Genomic DNA, 21642 nt, shown 5'->3' with positions numbered 1-21642 from the left:
CCAAAAAAAAAAAAAAAAGGAAATTAATATAATGTATTACTTTAACCCTGTAGCCCAGACAATGTGCTGATTTCAGAAGGCATATTCGTTGTAAATTGATTGTTTACCAATATAAGAAGTGACACTACATCTAGACCAAATTAGATCAAGGATAGGGCAGTGTTTCTCAAACTTCAGAGAGGACCACAATCACCTGGAGGGTGTATTAAAAAACATTGCTGGTACCCACTCCTAGAGGTTCTGTTTTGATTTTGCATTTTATTTTATTTTATTTTATTTTTTATTTTTTATTTTTTTTTGAGACGGAGTCTTGCTCTGTCGCCCAGGCTGGAGTGCAGTGGCTGGATCTCAGCTCACTGCAAGCTCCGCCTCCCGGGTTCACGCCATTCTCCTGCCTTAGCCTCCCGAGTAGCTGGGACTACAGGCGCCCGCCACTTCGCCCGGCTAGTTTTTTGTATTTTTTAGTAGAGACGGGGTTTCACCGTGTTAGCCAGGATGGTCTCGATCTCCTGACCTCGTGATCCGCCCGTCTCAGCCTCCCAAAGTGCTGGGATTACAGGCTTGAGCCACCGCGCCCGGCTGATTTTGCATTTTAAACAAATTTTTAGATTGATGCTGATGTTAGTACTGCTGATCTTTGGATCACACTTTGAGACCCACTGATCTTGGACAGGAAAATGAAGCGAGTATAACTGTTCAGTTCCTCCTGATTAAGGTCTTCACGGTGAAGGGAAAAAACACTAACATTTAAGTCTGTACCCTGTCAAAATCCTGTGCCACGTGATTTGTAGTCATTGTTTAACTTAACCCTTGAAACCACTCTGCAAAGCAGTCCCCAGGCCCATTTTCCCTCAAACATAAACCTGTTAAAAACTTGCTGGAGTAATTCTTTCTTCACTGGCAGCTTATACCTTGTAACTGAAAGAATAATACTGACATATACCCGTACAAATGGGATTTTATTTAATGTAGAGGATATGTTAAGTTCCATTGCTAACTATTATGTATTCATTACTCTTCTTGTTGACTTACGAGAGAGATAAAATGTAGATTAATTTAGCAGTAATGATTATACAATAAATGGAATTAAATTTTGAGATATAGTTTCTCATAAAGAACATAAAGTGAATGAGAGCTTGACTTTAAAAATCAATATATTACATCTTTCAGATCACAGAAGAAATGAGCCTATGTTAATTTTGTGTGTGTGTTTTTTTAATGTTGCCAATTGGTTATTGACCAGCTGTACTTTAGAAAAATACAGGAGGAGGAATGGTAAATTTCAGAATAGTAAGTATTAAGATATGACCAAATCCTTGATAACCATAAGACTTATTTAAAGCACAGTATTTTCTGCTAATATTGTTTTTGAAAAGTCAACTTTTTTTTGAAACGTCAACTTGTTTTTCCTGGAACTCAGTGAAGTTGCTTTGTGTTGTTTGACAGACAGCATCATACAGAATTATTAAAAAAAAAAAAAAAAAAAAAAAAAGCAGTGATCCAAGCAGTTGAATTGGAAGCACTCTGGGGAAACCTGCTGTTTATTGTGAAAATCATCTTCGATCTCGGAATTAAAAGTAAAGCTGGAAAGGAATTTACAAACGAGAAAAAAAAGAAGTTTGGAATCGGATTCACAGGATCTGGGCTTGGAAATGCCTCAGGTAAATCATACAGAGTAGGTGCAAAGTTTTATATTTTCCCACTACAGAAAGTCAATACCATTGACTCTTAAATGAATCTTAACACAACTTTGCATACTACCTTTTTATGGTATCTTATTTCTGATCTCAGCTAGTTTTGAGTACATGTTCTTCCTTCCATTGGCTTCTATTTCTTTCTTTGCTATCACTTGAAGTTTAATGAGTTCTACATAGGTAGTATGGTGAATAGGAAGAAGGTAGACAGATCTGCTGGCTTTATGGGGCAAAACCAACTCCCCTGAAAATTAATCTGCCACAGCAATCCCATTTCTGTCTCCTCACTCTTCCTGTTTCCCAGTTCTTACCTTTCATTTATGCCAGCTGAATTTAGAAGTAATTAAGAGGAAATAGTGAGAGACTTCAGGCTCCCTTCCCCAACCCCTCTCATCTCTCTGTTTCTCATAGACACACACACACATACATATGTGTGCACATATAAATATCTCCTTACAAAACATATCTAAGAATGATTGTATCTGTTTATATTATGGCAGCGACTCTGAATTGATCGGTTTTGGTTTGAGGCAATCACTGAGACAATCAGTGAAGCCCTGTTAGTCCCTATTCTGCTTATCTAAACTCCTCCTTTTCTTCTCCAGTGTTTAGCTCTTGCCCCTTCCCTGTTTGTTTCAGTGCTGGGGAGAAACCTAGAAGTAATGAGTGGGCAGGGACTCTTGGGTGACTTTTTGTGTCTGAGCTATCCTTTGAGCATAGGGAATCAACAATTTGCTGGGATTGTCTGGTGACTTGAGACAGGCAGAAGAGGCAAAGAAAGGGGATTTGGTTAATGGATATTGAAAAGACAGTGGGCGGCCAGGCCCAGTGGCTCACACCTGTAATCCCAGCACTTTGGGAGGCCAAGACAGGCGGATCACAAGGTCAGGAGATCAAGACCAGTCTGGCCAACGTCGTGAAACCCTCTTTACTAAAAATACAAAAATTAGCTGGGTGTGGTGGCGCGTGCCTGTAATCCCAGCCACTTGGGAGGCTGCGACAGAATTGCTTGAACCTGGGAGGCAGAGGTTGTAGTGAGCCAAGATCACGCCACTGGACTCTAGCCTGGGGAAAGAGGGAGCTCCATCTCAAAACAAGAAAAGACAAGACCAGCGGCCTACTGCCACCCCAACTTCTGTGACAGATGGACTGCACATACCCTTTTAGAATGGTTGCCCATTCGAGGTTTAGTTTTATATTTACTGAGTACTTGAATTTGGGGCTTAAATTTTAAACTTACTTTCTCAAGCTAACTTTTTCTAGGAAGAAAGGTTCTGCAGGCCTGGAAATGTTGGGGGAAGGTAAGAGAAAGAGAAAAAGAAAAACAATAAGATGGGACGTACCAATGAAGAAAAATACGATGAGAAGGTCTATGAAAAGTCCAGTTTGTAAAAGATAGAAAGTATATGAAAAGAATAAGCAAATAGATTAATACCATTTAAAAACATTTCTGCAGAAACTTGTAAAAAAAAAAAAACTAAGAGATTTTTGGCCTGGTGTCAGTGGTTCATGTCTGTAATCCCAGCACTTTGGGAGGCCAAGGTGGGTGGATCGCTTGAGGTCAGGAGTTTGAAACCAACCTGGCCAACATGGTGAAACCCCATCTCTACTAAAAATACAAAAATTAGGCCAGGCGTGGTGGTGCGCACCTGTAGTCCCAGCTACTCGGAAGACTGAGTCAGGAGAATTGTGTGAACCCGGGAGGTGGAGGTTGCAGTGAGCTGAGATCACGCCACTGCACTCTAGCCTGTGCGACAGAGCGAGACTCTGTCTCAAATAAAAAAAAAAAAAGCTGGGTGCGGTGGCTTGCACCTGTAATCCCAGCACTTTGGGAGGCCGAGGCAGACATTGAGGTCAGGAGTTAGATCAGCCTGGCTAACATATAGTGAAACCCCCATCTCTACTAAAAGATATAAAAAGTAGCTGGACTTGGTGGCGTGTGCCTGTAGTCCCAGCTGCTTGGGAAGCTGAGGCAGGAGAATCGCTTGAACACTGGAGGTAGAGGTTGCGGTGAGCTGAGATCTTGCCACTGCACTCCGCCTGGGTAACAGAGCAAGACTATGTCTCTCCAAAAAAAAGAAATTGTTTATTGTTTCTCATTCTCTTTCTTCAGCTCAGTTAGATTTTAAAGTGAAGCCTTTCTATTATTTGACCCACTTTAGAAGGGTGAGCCCAGACTTGACTCTGAGGGATTTGTATAGATGTTAAAATGTAAACAGAAGATAGAGAAAAAAAACAAGAAGGAGAATTAATGCTGGGTCTCAAGTCTTTTTTTTCCCCCTTTATTTATTATGGAATGGACTGTGCCCTTTTCGGGAATCAGGATTAAGGCTACAGCGTTCATGCCCAAGTTACTGGTCTTACCAGGGAGATCTTTGGGTATTTAGTTGATTCTGTTTCCGTTACCTTCCTGCAGGCATTGGTTATACTAGATAGTGAATCCCAAACTGTCTTCCAGCTTGCTTTGGAAAATAAGACATGGGACTCACTTAGCAGCACAGAGTGAGAGTGATTTGCTGTATCTGCAGACCCCAGGAAAAGACAGGGAATTCTCTACTGATGATAGTTAAAATAGTGTTGTTAGACAAGGATGTGAAGAAATGTTATATAGCTAAGTGAAAGTACTTGATAGGTGCTGTATGGTGACTGGTGGCTAAATAAGCTTTAGTTTCTAGAAGATATTAATTGCTGCTGTATATTTTTTCAGTTTTTTTTGACAGGGGAAACACTTCTTTAAATTACAAACTCAATTCATTTGGTGTATTTCAAAGGTGCAATACTTTTCTTCATGTATCAGTGAAAGAAGTTAGAAATTAACTCCCCCCAAAAATAAGCAAATGGCAAACCAATGTCCGTGAAAGTCACAGTCATATATAGTGTGGCCTAGAAAACAGAGGAGCAAGACAGGCTCCAGCCACTTTCATGAGTTTCATCAAATACTGAATCTACTCAAGGGTGGAAAGAAAAGGCAACTTTCAAAAAGGAGTATGTTACTAAATGAGGCGTTTACTATACTCCTTCTTGAAAGCACCAGATGGGGAACATGTTTTCTAAACTAGATCTAGGAAGTGGATCCGTCCTCCTCCCCTTAAGGGCTATCCACTGGTTAATTAATAATAAAAAAAAAGACTGAAAAATCGCACACACACTCCCCTCAAAAAAATAGGAGAAAAAAACCAACAACATACCAAGATGTCCCAGATTACTCTCCAGAGTGGAACTGGGGAACAGCTTCAACAATTCCAGTTAGTTTGTTACAGAGTCATCCATAAGCATGCCTTGCTTTTAAACAAATAATAAGTTTTAAAACAACAAAACCTAGTACTAGTCACTTTTCTGACAGTACACAATTACTCAAAATTAACTAGTACTGGGAGGGGGAAAGGGGGACTCATACCTATGGGCCTTGTCCTACACAAGTGCATATGGGTAGGTACACGGCATTTGTCATTATTGCAAAAACGAATTTACTTTTATTTTTATTTATTTATTTATTTTTGAGACGGAGTCTCGCTCTGTCGCCCAGGCTGGAGTGTAGTGGCACGATCTCTGTTCACTGCAAGCTCTGCCTACCGGGTTCACACCATTCTCTTGCCTCAGCCTCCACAGTGGCTGGGACTACAGATGCCTACCACCACACCTGACTAATTTTGTTTTTATATTTTTAGTAGAGACAGGGTTTCACCGTGTTAGCCAGGATGGTCTCTATCTCCTGACCTCGTGATCCACCCGCCTCGGCCTCCCAAAGTGCTGGGATTACAGGCGTGAGCCATTGCGCCCGGCCTATTTTTTATTTTTTGAGATGGAGTTTCGCTTTCGTTGTCCAGGCTGGAGTGCAATGGGACGATCTCAGCTCACTGCAACCTCCACCTCCTGGATTCAAGCGATTCTCCTGCCTCAGCCTCCTGAATAGCTGGGATTACAGGTACGTACCACCACACCTGGCTAATTTTTGTATTTTCAGTAGAGACAGAGTTTTGCTACATTGGCCAGCCTGGTCTCGAACTCCTGACCTCAGATGATCCGCCTGCCTTGGCTTCCCAAAGTGCTGGATTACAGGCTTGAGCCATCGCACCCAGCCTGAATTTTAACTTTTAATCTTTAGTTTGATTTAAACATTGCTTTTAGTATGATGCCGACACCAGCTGTGCAGAAAGGACTCTGGAGAGATGTTCATAGCAGCACACACCTGCAGCTCTTCTTTGATTCTGGAGGCTCCAGGGCAGCCAATATTGCATCGTCAAATATGTTCTTTTTTTTTTTTTTTGGAGAGGTACTTTCGCTCTTGTTGCCCAGGCTGGAGTGCAATGGTGCAATCTCAGCTCACTGCACCCTTTGCCTCCCAGGTTCAAGTGATTCTCCTGCCTCAGCCTCCCGAGTAGCTGGGATTACAGGCACTTGCCACCACGCCCAGCTAATTTTTGCGTTTTTAGTAGAGACAGGGTTTCACCATGTCCAGGCTGATCTCGAACTCCTGACCTCAGGTGGAACACCTGCCTCAGCCTCCAAAAGTGCTGGGATTACAGGCGTGAGCCATCGCGCCCAGCTGTCAAATAAATTCTTTAGGCCTTTTTGTGTGAGTGTAGAACACTCCATGATACCTGACAGCTTTCAGGTCACGGGCCAGCTTTTTAGCAGTCTCCAGAGTGACAGGCTTCTGTTTGTTCTTGGAAAGTTTCTCAATAGTAGAGGGGTTATCTCTGATATCAGTTTGGGTCCCAACAAGCAAGAAAGGAGTCTTTGGGACGGTTATCTCAGGCACCCACTTTTTTCACATTTTCAGATGAAGATGGAGAGACCACTGAAAAACAGAGTAGAAATATATCTGTTCGTGGATAACTCAGCGGTTGTAATCTGTTATAATCCTTTGCCCTACAGTATCAAAAAGTCCAAGAGTGTATGGTTCTCTACCAGTCATAACGGTGACTGCATAGTTGTCAAAAACAGTACATTATTCTGATGGAAATTTGTTTGTTGTGTAGGATATCAGGAGACATGCTTTACCAACAGCAACATCACCCACAACACACTTAATTGTCTGCATTGCTGAAATAGTTTTGTATCCACTTTAAATATTTCAAATCTGATGTTGACCTCAGCTTCTCCACCAGGGCGTTGACAGCACTCTATTTTTTCTATTTTTAGGCATTTTCCTAATTTAAGTCTACAGTTCAGTGTTAGCCAAAGCTCTTAAATATACTATACAGTAGAAGAAAGTATAGAAATGTTTTCTGAAAATAATAAGTTACTTAGTGGGTGTGGAGTTGGGACTCATATGTGATAAATTGGTCTCAAAATAGTCTTTAACTTTCTAAAATAAAAATCACTCTGTTGTAGCCTAGTGTAAGCGGAATGGATCCGCCTTTCGGGGATGCCTTTCGAAGCCACACCTTTTCGGAACAAACTCTGATGAGCACAGATCTCTTAGCAAACAGTTCGGATCCAGATTTCATGTATGAACTGGTAAGCAACATTTTCTTGGTTTTAGTCTTGATTGATTTGGGGTAAAAGTTTGTGGGAGGGTTTTTTATTTATAAATGCCTGGGGAAAAAAAAAAAAAAAGATGTGCTTGGGCCAAGTTTAATTCTTATGATTATACCTCTAGTAATTTTGTTTGTTTTAATTTTTTTGAGACGGAGTCTTATTCTGTTTCTCAGGCTGTAGTGCGGTGGTGCAATCTTGGCTCACTGCAGGCTCCACCTCCCAGGTTCAAATGATTCTTCTGCCTCAGCCTCCCGAGTAGCTGAGATTACAGGCATGTGTCACCACGTCCAACTGATTTTTTTTTTTTTTTTTTTTTGGTGACAGAGTCTCGCTCTGTCGCCCAGGCTGGAGTCCAGTGGTGCAATCACGGTTCACTGCAACCTCCGTCTCCTGGATTCAAGCAGTTCTTCTACCTCAGCCTCCCAAGTAGCTGGGATTACAGCCACCTGGCACCATGCCTAGCTAATTTTTGCATTTTTAGTAGGGATGGGGTTTCACCACATTGGCCAGGCTAGTCTTGAACTCCTGACCTCAGGCTATCCACCTGCTTCGGCCTCCCAAAGTCCTGGGATTACAGGCACGAGTCACCACGCCTGGCCTACTTTTTGTATTTTTAGTGCAGACAGCATTTCACCATGTCAGCTAGATAGGTCTTGAGCTCCTGACCTCAGGTGATCTGCCCGCCTCGGCCTCCCAAAACGCTGGGATTGCAGGCATGAGCCATCCCACCTGGCCTACACCTAGTAATTTTAAAAGTATGCAGCTGTTGGCTGGGTGCGGTGACTCACGCCTGTAATCCCAGCACTTTGGAAGGCCAAGGCAGGTGGACCATGAGGTCAGGAGATTGAGACCATCCTGGCCAACATGGTGAAACTCTGTCTCTACTAAAAATACAAAAATTAGCTGGGCATGGTGGTGCGCACCTGTAGTCCTAGCTACTCAGGAGGCTGAGGCAGAAAAATCGCTTGAACCAAGGAGTCAGAAGTTGCGGTGAGCTGAGATCGCCCCATAGCACTCCAGTCTGGCGACAGACTGGAATCTCACAAAAAAAAAAAAGCATACTGCCGGGCATGGTAGCTCACGCCTGTAATCTCAGCACTTTGAGAGGCCAAGGCGGGTGGATCACCTGCCTGAATTTTAATTTTTAATCTTTAGTTTGATTTAAACATGCATTTATTTATTTGTTTGTTTGTTTGAGACGGAGTCTCTCTGTGTAGCCCAGGCTGGAGTGCAGCGGCACAATCTTGGCTGACTGCAACCTCCGCCTCCTGGGTTCAAATGATTCTCCTGCTTCAGCCTCCCGAGTAGCTGCGATTACAGGCCACCACGCCCGGCTAATTTTTTGTATTTTTAGTAGAGATGGGGTTTCACCATATTGGTCAGGCTGGTCACGAACTCCTGACCTCGTGATCCGCCCACCTCGGCCTCCCAAAGTGCTGGTATTATAGGTGTGAGCCACCGCGCCTGGCCTTACATTGCTTTTAGTATGATGCCGACACCAGCTGTGCAGAAAGGGCTCTGGAGAGATGTTCATAGCCACACATACCTGCGGCTCTTCTTCGATTCTGGAGGCTCCAGGGCAGCCAATATTGCTTCATCAAATACATTCTTTTTTTTTTTTTTTTTTTTTTTGAGATGGAGTTTCACTCTTGTTGCCCAGGCTGGAGTGCAGTGGCGTGATCTAAAATTAGCTGGGTGTGGTGGTGGGTGCTTGTAATCCCAGCTACTCAGGAGGCTGAGGCAGGAGAATCGCTTGAACCCGGGAGATGGAGGTTGCAGTGAGCTGAGATTGTGCCACTGCACTCCAGCCTGAGCAACAAGAGCAAGACTCCGTCTCAAAAAAAAAAAAAGAAACAAATTAACCCATCAAAAATAGTAAAAGATTATGTAAATATCTTCAAATCTAGTTTTTGATAAAGATAATGGACTTTTCAGTGGGAAAACATTGAGCAAGGCATATGAATGACATAAAGAATGTGGCACAAAAATAGCAGTTCCAAACAGGATCTGCCTATACTTATCATTTATTCTTGAGGTAAATAGACACTTAAAATTCATAAGAAAAACATTTTAGGCTGGGCGCGGTGGATCACGCCTGTAATCCCAGCACTTTGGGAGCCCCAGGCAGGAGGATCACGAGATCGGGAGATTGAGACCATCCTGGCTAACATGGTGAAACCCCATCTCTACTAAAAAATACAAAAAAATTAGCCGGGCGTGGTGGCGGGCGCCTGTAGTCCCAGCTACTTGGGAGGCTGAGGTAGGAGAATAGCGTGAACCCAGGAGGCGGAGGTTGCAGTGAGCCGAGATCAAGCCATCGTACTCCAGCCTGGGCGATAGAGCGAGACTCCATCTCAAAAGAAAAAAAGAAAAACATTTTAAAAACAGTTTTAATTACATCAAATTGAAACAACACAAAAATATATAAAAACTGGAAAACTGAGTACTCAAATGCATAAATCTACTAAAAATTAGTGAATTGTATACTTAATATAGGTTGGTTTTATGGTATGTGAAATTATACTTCAGTAAAACTGTAAAAACATAGACAGGCCAGGTGCAGTGGTCACGCCTGTAATCCTAGCACTTTGGGAGGCTGAGGCAGGTGGATCACGAGGTCAGGAGTTCAAGACCAGCCTGGCCAAGATGGTGTATCTACTAAAAACACAAAAAAAATTAGCTGGGTGTGGCAGCAATTGGGGAGGCTGAGGCAGAGAATTCCTTAAACCTGGAGGCAGAGGTTGCAGCGAGCCCAGATCACACCACTGCACTCCAGTCTGGGTGACAGAGTGAGATTCTGTCTCAAAAACAAACAAACAAAAACAAAACGCAGACAACACATATACACACACCCCCAAAAATTAAAAAAAAAAAAAAAAAAAACTCTGGAAGACTGAAAACTTCCTCATTTTCTTCCTGTGCCTCCACCTTCCAAACCTTTTACCAAAACATAACTAACAGGTTTTTTTTCTATGCATATGTAAACATATGTATATCTTTTTTTGTATATATATACTTTTTAATTGGATAATATAGATAACAGTTCTCTGTAACTTGCTCTTTTAAAAATAAAAATACATGGTGGGCAGTCTTTCATTCTTTCATGTTTGTACATTAGAGCTAAGCTGCATTCATTTCAATGACTGCAGAGTCTTAACTGATATTTGAAATTGACATCTCCAGTGGCACAAGCCTGTAATCCCAGCAATTTGGGAGGGCAAGGTGGGCGGATCACTTGAGGTCAGGAGTTTGAGACCAGCCTGGCCAACATGGTGAAACCCCGTCTCTACTAAAAATACAAAAAAAAAGCCTCTAAAATTCATGAGGAGTATTTGACTCTGCCTGCCCAAGTGTTGTTATAAGATCTTGCAAAAGATCTTACCATTCTGTGGCTGAATTCCAGCTCTCTTTGGATTGTTCTTTGCCTCTATATTTAAGTTCCCACTGAAAAGATATCTTCTGTAATGAGGGTGTCTTTATTATTTTCATTGTTATTAATATTTAAAATTTTCCTCTCTCACATATCACATTATTTGCTTTTTAATTGAAGTGTGCCCCCCCACCACTGCTAAGGAGATCCCAAAATCCTTCTAAGATAAGGAAATGTAAACTATTTTCAGGAAGAATGTTTATGGTAAAACTCAAGAGCCCTTGATATTTGGATCATACCTGAGCCTCTCAAGGGACACACTTTCCCTCTTTTTTAAATTTAATTTTTAATTGTTTGTTGTTTGTTTTATTTTCACTCTACTTTTTCTTGCTTAGGGAAATGATGGCATTATATGGAATAATAAAGCATCACGTCAGTAGCCTTTATGTTAAAACAGACCAAAAATCAAGTACTGATTTATCAGTTTGACATATGGAGGTGAATATTTCCTTCCTAAAATATGATGTGCAATTTCTTTTTTAAAACCTTTCTCAGGATAGAGAGATGAACTACCAACAGAATCCTAGAGACAACTTTCTTTCTTTGGAGGACTGCAAAGACATTGAAAATCTGGAGTCTTTCACAGATGTCCTGGATAATGAGGGTGCTTTAACCTCAAACTGGGAACAGTGGGATACATACTGTGAAGACCTAACAAAATATACCAAACTTACCAGCTGTGACATCTGGGGAACAAAAGAAGTGGATTACTTGGGTCTTGATGACTTTTCTAGTCCTTACCAAGATGAAGAGGTTATAAGTAAAACTCCAACTTTAGCTCAACTTAATAGTGAGGACTCACAGTCTGTTTCTGATTCCCTTTATTACCCCGATTCACTTTTCAGTGTCAAACAAAATCCCTTACCCTCTTCATTCCCTGGTAAAAAGATCACAAGCAGAGCAGCTGCTCCTGTGTGTTCTTCTAAGACTCTGCAGGCTGAGGTCCCTTTGTCAGACTGTGTCCAAAAAGCAAGTAAACCCACTTCGAGCACACAAATCATGGTGAAGACCAACATGTATCATAATGAAAAGGTGAACTTTCATGTTGAATGTAAAGACTATGTAAAAAAGGCAAAGGTAAAGATCAACCCAGTGCAACAGAGCCGGCCCTTGTTGAGCCAGATTCACACAGATGCAGCAAAGGAGAACACTTGCTACTGTGGTGCAGTGGCAAAGAGACAAGAGAGAAAAGGGATGGAGCCTCTTCAAGGTCATGCCACTCCCGCTTTGCCTTTTAAAGAAACCCAGGAACTATTACTAAGTCCCTTACCCCAGGAAGGTCCTGGGTCACTTGCAGCAGGAGAGAGCAGCAGTCTTTCTGCCAGTACATCAGTCTCAGATTCATCCCAGAAAAAAGAAGAGCACAATTATTCTCTTTTTGTCTCTGACAACTTGGGTGAACAGCCAACCAAATGCAGTCCTGAAGAAGATGAGGAGGACGAGGAGGATGTTGATGATGAGGACCATGATGAAGGATTCGGCAGTGAGCATGAACTGTCTGAAAATGAGGAGGAGGAAGAAGAGGAAGAGGATTATGAAGATGATAAGGATGATGATATTAGTGATACTTTCTCTGAACCAGGTATTATCATGCTTGCAAGCTTACCAGACTGACCTTTGTATTACTATTTTGAAATAGAAAGGTTTTGGTTTCTATTTTGTTTGGATAATTTCTTTATTTTAGTTTGGGAATTAAATGACTTAAACCTTGGCTTGGATGATCACTTTTGCTCACATAGGGATTCATAAGCTGATTCCTTGAGGGCTTATTTTTTATTGTTTTATTTCTTATTTTCAAAATTAAAATAGACATGGGAGCTTGTTGTTGTTGCCCAGGCTGGTCTCAAACTCCTGGGCTCAGGCTATCCTCCCACCTTGGCCTCCTAAAGTGTTGGGATTACAGGCGTGAGCCACTGTGCCCAGCTGAGGACTTAATGTATCTTATGTTAAGTGACCTGTTTTGTCATTCACTTGAGCATTTATGCTAAGACACCAATAATTTATTGTTTTAAAAATATTCCTGTTTAGGGCCAGGCACAGTGGCTCACGCCTGTAATCCCAGCACTTTGGGAGGCCGAGGTGGGTGGATCACCTGAGGTCAGGAGTTAAAGACCAGCCTGACCAACACAGCAAAACCCTGTCTCTACCAAAAATACAAAAATTAGGTGTTGTGGCACGCACCTGTAATCCCAGCTACTCCGGAGGTTGAGGCAGGAGAATCATTTGAACCCAGGAGGCAGAAGTTGTGGTGAGCTGAGATTGCGCCATTGCACTCCAACCTGGGCAATAAGAGTGAAAGTCTGTCTCAACAACAACAAAAAATAATAAATAAAAATATTCCTGTTTATGCATGTGTCTCTCTATTATAGTTGAGATAAGTTAGGAGTATACAGAATGTTGAACCAAGTGATGTTGGTTTATATTACTCATGCCAATACCCAACAAAGTCTATTTATGAATAATGTAAAAGAGAGCATTTTCTTTGTGTCTGCTAACATTTTAATTTATATCATGTTTTCCTATTTAAGAAAAATACATGCTGTAATTTGGTGAGCATGAAGGAGACTCTGCTTTATTTATATACAGTGCATATAAATAAAAGGGACAAAGAAAATGAAATCTGTGGGGGAACTGGTTCACTTTAGCATTTACATGCTTGGGCTTTTGGCACTGTTGGCTTGTGTGGTTTATTTATAAAAATGGTATTGCCAAGTGGCACATGGTTGAAAATGCACAAAGAAGTAAAGATCTTCAAATTTAAACTAAAGTTATTTTCTTCAAAAATAATGTTGATACTAACTCTGCATGAAAACTAAGTTATTATTATAAAAAAAGAAACCGAAATATCAAAGAGAACCCTTTTGTTATGATGATTGCTGGAATTTCAGGCAGTATAAACATGGATATTTAATTTTCTGAAAGGTGTTTAAAGTATAATACCTGTATTGTAACTAGTGAAACATTATTATTACTAAGAACTTTTCCTTTGGTGAAATCTTTCTATTGCACAAATGTTTAGATTTATGCATTTGACACAAACAAATTTTTTGATTTGGGTGGAGTTTCGGGTAAGTAAAAGATACTTGAATATGGAAGAAAAGGGTTTGTGCCTTCTTCGTTGGTTTACTGTACAACTCTATGTAGTCTAGGTAGAATAATGGTCTTTTTATAATACAGGAAAATTTTTCTCTTGGCAAGTGAATAAAATCTGCTTTGAGATGTTTCAAGGAGACTTTGACTATAGGTAGGGGTAATTTATATAACTCCCTGCACTTGGAAGATCATAGTGCTGTTCATGAGTGGTCCTTAAAGTCTTGACAGATCAGTCCTGTTGCTTTGAGTCTCGTATGTAGGAGTAGGGGAAGGGTGAGACAAAGAGAGGATGGGTAATTAAGGGAAATGGCAAATGTAGGGAAGGAAATGCCTTTAGCAGCTGGTGCTTAAAGGAATATATAGATCAGAAGGAGTCAGTAAATCCTACAGTAAACCCTACCATCATCAAGGCAGCAAGGACTACATTATCTACCTGACTTTTGATTGTAGTTTTGCTTTTCTTTGACTTTTCCCCCACAACTTTATCGGGGTATGTTTGCAAATAGAAATTGTATATGTTTAAACTGTACAACATATTTTGATACATGTACACGTTGTGAAATGATTACCAAAATCAGGCTAATTAACATACCCATCACTTCACGTTGTAGGGTGGTAAGAACATTTAACATCTACTCTCAACAAATTTTGCCTACACAATACAGTTTTGTTTTGTTTTGTTTTGTTTTTTGAGACAAGATATGGCTCAGTTGCCTACACTGCAGTGCAGTGGCACAGTCTTGGCTCACTGCAACCTCCGCTTCCCTGGCTCAAGCTACCCTCCCACCACAGCCTTCCAAGTAGCTAGGACCACAGGTGTGCACCATCATGCCCAGCTAATTTTTGTATTTTTTGTTGAGATGGGGTTTTGCCATGTTGCCCAGGCAAGTCTTGAACTTGTGAGCTAAGCCACCTGCCCGCCTCGCCTCCCAAAGTGCTGGGATTACAGGCGTGAGCCACCACTCCCAGCCCAGTATTGTTATATGTAGTCACAATGCTGTATGTTAGATCTCCAGAGCTTATTCATCCTGCATAACTGAAACTTTGTACCTTTTGACCAACATTCTTCCCATTTCCCCCAGCCCCCAGCCCCTAGCCCCTGGCAGCCTCCATTCCACTTTCTACTCTCTGATCCTGAGTTTGACTTTTTTTCTAAGATTTCACATATAAGTGAGATCATGCTGTATTTGTCTTTCTGTGCCTGGCTTATTTCACTTAGCATAATATCTTCCAGGTTCATCCACGTTATCACAAAGACAGGATGTCCTTTCTTTTTAAGGCTGAATAATATTCCTGTGGGTGTGGGCATGTGTGTATAACTCTTACATTTTCTTTATGTGTGTGTTCATTGTTGGCCCCTTTGTTGATTCCTTATCTTGGATTATGTGAATACTGTTGCAGTGAACATAGGAATGCAGATATCTCTTCAAGATACTGACTATTTATTTTGGCTGTATCCCCAGAAGTGGGATTGCTGGATCATATGATCTTTCTATTTTTAATTTTTTGAGGAACTTCCAGGCTGTTTTCCATAAAGACTGTACCAATTTACATTCCCACCAATAGTTTACAAGAGTTCTCTTTTTTTCCACATCCTCAACAACACTTGCTATCATTTATCTTTTTGATAATAGCCATGGTGACAGGTATGAGGTGATATCTCATTGTGGCTTTCATTTATATTTCTCTGATGATTAGTGGTATTGAGCATGTTTTCATATACTTCTTGGCCATTTGGATGTCTTTTAAAAAATGTTTATTCAGGTCCTTTGCCCATTTTTTAATTGGATTGTTTTCTTGCTATTACATTGTTTGGGTTCCTTGTATATTTTGGATATTAACTCCTTATCAGACGTATGGTTTGCAGATATTTTTCTTCCATTTCATAGGTAGTCTCTTCACTCTGTTAATTGTTTATTTTGCTATGTGGGGAGCTTTTTGGTTTGATGCAATCTCATTTGTTTATTTTTGCTTTTGTTGCCAGTGCTTTTGGAGTTATATATTTAAAAAATCATTGCCCATACCAATGTCAAGAATCCTTTTTCGTGTTTTCTCCTAGTATTTTTATTGTTGGTTTTTATGTTTAAGTCTTTAATCCATTTTGAGTTGATTTTTTAATATGGTATGAGATAAGAGTCTCCAATTTCATTATTCTGCGTTTGAATATCCAGTTTTCTCATAACCATTTATTGAAGAGACTATCCTGTTGTTTCTGGCACCTTTGCCAAGGATTAATTAATTGGACATAATGTGGGAATTTATTTCTGGGCTGTTTCATTGGTTTATATGTCTGTTTTTATGCCAGTACCATATTGTTATAATTACTATAGCTTTGTAATATATTTTGAAATCAGATAATATGATGCCTCCAGCTTTGTTTTTCTTGCCCCAGATAGCTTTGGCTATTCAGAATCTTTTGCGATTTCATATGGCTTTTAGGGTCTTTTTCCCTTTATTTAAGGATTGCATTGAATCTGTGGTTCACTTTGGGTAATATGGATATTTTGGCCATATTAATTCTTCCAATCCATAAACACAGGATATCCTTCTATTTATTTGTGTCTTCAGTTTCTTTCACCAGTGTTGTATAGTTTTCAGTGTATAGATTTTTCACCTTCTTGGTTAAATTTTTTTCTAAGTTTTTTTTTGGTGTGATACTGTTGTAAATGGGATTGTTTTTCTTATTTCTTTTTTGGATAGTTAGCATATAGAAACATAACTGATCTTTGAATAATGATTTTTATCCTGCAGCTTTACTGAATTAGTTTATTTGTTCTAACAATTTTATCTAACAATTATGAAGTCCTTTTTCTTTTTTTTTTCTTTTTCTTTTTCTTTCTTTCTTTTTTTTTTTTTTGAGGTGGAGTCTTGCTCTGTTGCCCAGGCTGGAGTGCAGTGGCGCGATCTTGACTCACTGCAAGCTCTGCCTCCTGGGTTCACGCCATTCTCCTGCCTCAGCCTCCCAAGTAGCTGGGACTACAGGAGCCCACCACCATGCCCAGCTAATTTTTTGTAATTTTTTAAGTAGAGACGGGGTTTCACTATGTGAGCCAGGATGGTCTCGATTTCCCTTACCTCATGATCCGCCTTCCTTGGCCTCCCAAAGTGCTGGGATTACAGGCGTGAGCCACTGCACCCAGCCGTTGTCCTTAGGGTTTTCTATATACAAGATCATGGCATCCACTAACAGAGATAATTTCTTTTCCTATTTGGATGCCTTTCTTTCTTTGTTTTGTTTCTTTCCCTACCTCCCTTCCCTTCCTTCCTGTCTTCCCTCCCTCCCTCACTTCCTTTTGTCTTTCCTTTCCCCTCCTCTCCCCCTCCCCTCCCCTTCCCTCCCCCTTCCCCTCCCCCTCCCCTCCCTACTACTCCTTACCCTTCCCCCGTCCCTCCCCCTCCCCCTCCCCCTCCCTCTCCCCTTCCCTCCCCGTCCCTCCCCCTCCCCTCCCCCTCCCTCTCCCCTTCCCTCCCCCTCCCCCTCCCTCTCCCCTTCCCTCCCCTTCCCTCCCCTTCCCTCCCCCTTCCCCCCCTCCCCTCCCTACTACTCCTTTCCCTTCCCCCATCCCTCCCCCTCCCCTCCCCTTCCCTCCCCCTTCCCCTCCCCCTCCCCTCCCTACTACTCCTTTCCCTTCCCCCATCCCTCCCCCTTCCCCCTCCCCTCCCCCTCCCCTCCCCCTTCCCCCTCCCCCTCCCCCTTCCCCCTCCCCCTTCCCCCTCCCCCTTCCCCCTCCCCTTCCCCCCTCCCCCTCCCCCTTCCCCCTCCCCCTTCCCCCTCCCCTTCCCCCCTCCCCTTCCCCCTCCCCTCCCCCTCCCCTCCCCCTTCCCCCTCCCCTTCCCCCCTCCCCTCCCCCTCCCCTCCCCCTCCCCTCCCCCCTCCCCCCTCCCCCCTCCCCCCTCCCCCCTCCCCCCTCCCCTCTCCCCTTCCCTCCCCCTCCTCCTTCCCCCTTCCCTCCCCCCTCCCCCTTCCCTCCCCCTCCCCCTTTCCCGTCTCGTCCCCCTCCCCTCCCTTTTCCCTCCTCTCCCCTCCTTTCTTCTCCCCTTTTCTTCCCTTCCCTCCCCTTCTCTTCCCTTCCCTCCCCTTCCCTTTCTTTTACATAATTTCTCTAGGTAGGACTTATATTATTATCAATATATTGAATAGTAGTTGAGAGAATGGGCATCCTTGTCATGTTCCTGGTCTTAGAGAAAAAGCTTTCAGGTTTTCATCACTGAGTACAATGTTAGCTATGGGTTTGTCGTATACGGCCTTTATTATGTTGAAGTACGTTCCTTTTATATGTAATTTGTTAAGTGTTTTTTGTCATGAAAGCATGTTGAATTTTTTTAAGCAAATTCTTTCAGATCTTGAAGCATGTTGAATTTTGTCACATGTTCTTTCCATATCTATTGAGATAATCATATTATTTTTATCCTTCAGTCTGTTAATGTGGTATATCATTGGTTGATACGCATATATTGAATCATCCTTGCATCTCAAAGATAAATCTCACTTAATCATGATGTATGATTCTTTTAATGTGCTGTTGAATATGGCTTGCTCGTATTTTGTTGAGGATTTTTGCATCCATGTCCATCAGGGATACTGGCCTGTGGTTTTTTTTTTTTTTTTTCCCCCCCGAGACGGAGTCTTGCTCTGTCCCCCAGGCTGGAGTGCAGTGGCATGATCTCGGCTCACTGCAAGCCCTGCCTCCTAGGTTCACACCATTCTCCTGCCTCAGCCTCCCAAGTAGCTGGGACTACAGGCGCCTGCCACCACACCCGGCTAATTTTTTTGTATTTTTAGTAGAGACGGGGTTTCACCATGTTAGCCAGGATGGTCTCGATCTCCTGACCTCGTGATCCGCCCGCCTCGACCTCCCAAAGTGCTGGGATTACAGGCTTGAGCCACCACGCCCGGTCTGGCCCGTGATTTTCTTACCTCATGTGTTCTTGTTTAGTTTTGGTATCATGGTGATACTGGCCTCGTAAAATGGGTTTGGAAATGTTCTCTCCTCTACATTTCCTTTGGAAGGATTGATATTAATTCTTCCTTCAATACTTGAGTTTTTTGTAAATTTTTGTAAGTTTTTTGTAACTCATTGAGAGTTTTTTGTTTGTTTGAGATGGAGTCTTACTCTGTCACCCAGGTTGGAGTGCAGTGGCACGATCTTGGCTCATTGCAATCTTCACCTCCCGGGTTAAGTGATTCTCCTGCCTCAGCCTCCCAAGCAGTTGGCACTACAGGCACTCACCACCATGTCTGGCTAATTTTTGTATTTTTAGTAGAGATGAGGTTTTGCCATGTTGGCCAGGCTAGTCTGGAACACCAGACCTCAGGTGATCTGCCCGCCTTGGCCTCCTGAAATGCTGGGATTACAGATGTGAGCCCCCGTGCCCGGCTGACAGTTTTTAATTACTGATTCAGTGTTCTTTCTTGTTATTGGTTTGTTCAGCTTTTCTATTTTTTCTCATGATTCAGTCTTGGTATGTTTCTAGGAAGTTATCTATTTCTTCTAGGTTATTCAATTTGTTGGTGTATAATTGTTTATAGTAGTCCTTAATGATTCTTTACATTTCTGTGGTATTAAATCTGATTTCTCCTCTTTCATTTTACTAAGATCTTTTTTCTTAGTTTAGCTAAAAGTTTGTAAATTTTGTTTTCATTTCAACAAAAAACTCTTCATTGATCTTTTTAGTGTCCAGTTTATTTATGTCTGCTCTGATCTTTGTTATTTTCTTCCTTCTGCTAACTTTGGGTTAGTTTGTTCTTCTTTTTCTACTTCCTTGAGGTGTAAAGTTTGGTTGTTTATTTGAGATCTTTTTTTTTTTCTTGATGTAGGTATTTATTACCGTAAGGTTCCCTCTTGGATTTACTTTTGCTGCATCCTGTAAGTTTTGATATGTTGTTTCCATTTTTGCTTGTCTCAACATATTTTTGTGTTCCTCTTTTGATTTCTTCTTTGACCCATTGGTTGTTCAGGAGTATGTTGTTTAATGTCTACATATTTGTGAATTTTCCAATTTTCCTTCTTTTTTTTTTTGAGACGGAGTCTCACTCTGTCACCCAGGCTGGAGTGCAGTGGCACGATCTTGACTCACTACAAGCTCTGCCTCCCGGGTTCACGCCATTCTCCTGCCTCAGCCTCCCAAGTAGCTGGGACTACAGGCGCCCACCACCATGCCTGGCTAATTTTTTTGCATTTTTAATAGAGATGAGGTTTCACCGTGTTAGCCAGGATGGTTTCAATCTCCTGACCTTGTGATCCACCTGCCTCGGCCTCCCAAAGTGCTGGGATTACAGGCTTGAGCCACCGTGCCTGGCCCCAGTTTTCCTTCTGATTTCTAGTTATACAATTGCCAAAATATCATACTTGGTATTATTTCAGTCTTCTTAAATTTGTTAAGACTTGTTTTGTGGCCTCACATAATGATCTAAACTGGAGAATGTTGTGTTTGTGCTTGAAAAGAGTATATATTCTGCTGCTGTCAGGTGAAATGTTCTATATAGGTCTGTTAGGTCCATTTGGTCTGAAGTGTTATTCAGATCCATTGTTTTCTTAATTGATACTCTGATGATCTATCCATTGTTGAAAATGGAGTGTTGAAGTCCCCTGTATTACTGTCTGTTTTTTCCTTTAGTTCTATTAATATTTGCTTCATTTACTTAGGTGCTTTGATATTTACTATATATATAAAACCTCTAGATGAATCAACAAACCCTTTATTATTGTATAAAGACCTTCTTTGTCTTGTGACAGTTGTTTTTTTTTTTTACTGTGGGTTTTTTTTTTTTTTTTTTTGGAGACAATCTTACCCTGTTACCCAGGCTGCTGGTATGACAGTACCAGTACTGTCACAGCTCACTGCAGCCTCAACTACTTGGGCTTCAGCCTCCTAAATAGCTGGGACTATAGGTGTGTGCCACCTCTTGTGACAGTTTTTGATTTAACATCTGTTTTGTCTGATACAAGTATAGCCAACTCTGCCCTTTGTGGTTGCCATTTCCATGGAATATCTCTTTTCATTTCTTCACTTATAGCTTACATGCATCCTTTTTATTTTTTTGAGACAGGGTCTTGCTCTGTTGCCCAGGCTGGAGTGCAGTGGTGCAGTCACTGCTCACTACAGCCTTGACCTGCCAGACTCAAGCAATCTTCCCACCTCAGCCTCCTGAGTAGTTAGGACTACAGGCATGCACCCCCATACCAAGCTAATTTTTGTATTGTTTGTAGAGATGAGGTCTCCCTATGTTGCCTAGGCTGGTCTCGAACTCCTGGACTCTAGTGATCTACCTGCCTTGGCCTCTCAAACTGCTGGGATTACAGGTGTGAGCCACTGTGCCTGGCTACATGCGGGCAACATAGAGTTGGTTCCTGGTTTTCTATTCATTCAGCCACTCTGTATCTTTTTATTGGGTATTGATAGGTAAGAATTTACTATTACCTTTTCTTAAATGTTTTCTGACTGTTTTATAGTCCTTTTGTTACTTCCTCTTTCGCTCTCTTCCTTTGTGATTTGTTGGGTTTTTTGTAGTGGTATGCTTTGATTCCTTTTTCTTTATCTTTTGTGTTATCTATACTACAGATTTTTCTTTGTAATTACCATGGGACTTACATGAAACATCTTTTTTAAGCTGGTAATAGTTTAACTTCTGATATACATAAAATATCTACACTTTACACTTTTTATTGATACCACTGTTAACATCTTTTCATACTGGGTATGTGTATCCCTTTAAGAAATTATTTCATATATAGCTTTTTTTTTTTTTTTGAGACAGAGTCTTGCTCTGTCACCCAGGCTGGAGTGCAGTGGCACAATCTTGGCTCACTGCAACCTCCTCCTCCCAGGTTCAAATGATTCTCCTGCCTCAGCCTCCCAAGTAGCTGGGATTACAGGCACCTGCCACCACACCTGGCTAATTTTCTGTATTTTTTTTTTTTTTTTTTTTAGTAGAGACAG

At 41.6% G+C, this 21642-nt stretch overlaps 1 protein-coding gene and 1 pseudogene across 7 annotated transcripts in view; one reads left to right on the top strand and one right to left on the bottom strand.

Moving 5' to 3' along the window:
- The window catches only part of CREBRF (CREB3 regulatory factor), an 83610-nt gene that overhangs the window by 27707 nt on the left and 34261 nt on the right, over positions 1–21642 (top strand). For 2 of the 7 annotated variants that reach the window (XM_008015312.3, XM_073010521.1), the window contains exons 2-4: positions 1447–1661; positions 7032–7157; positions 11104–12190. In XM_008015312.3, the coding sequence (XP_008013503.1) occupies positions 1653–1661; positions 7032–7157; positions 11104–12190 (1222 nt within the window). In that variant the 5' untranslated portion in view covers positions 1447–1652. Of the gene's footprint in view, positions 1–1446; positions 1676–5521; positions 5620–7031; positions 7158–11103; positions 12191–21642 lie in introns of all 7 variants that reach the window. The other 5 variants (XM_073010522.1, XM_008015311.3, XM_073010520.1 and 2 more) reach the window with 5 other exon arrangements.
- LOC103244985 (cell division control protein 42 homolog) lies at positions 5626–7025 on the bottom strand (annotated as a pseudogene).

The sequence above is a fragment of the Chlorocebus sabaeus genome, chromosome 23 (genome assembly GCF_047675955.1).
Source record: "Chlorocebus sabaeus isolate Y175 chromosome 23, mChlSab1.0.hap1, whole genome shotgun sequence".
NCBI lineage: Eukaryota > Metazoa > Chordata > Mammalia > Primates > Cercopithecidae > Chlorocebus > Chlorocebus sabaeus.
This window is presented reverse-complemented; position numbering and strand designations above follow the sequence as displayed.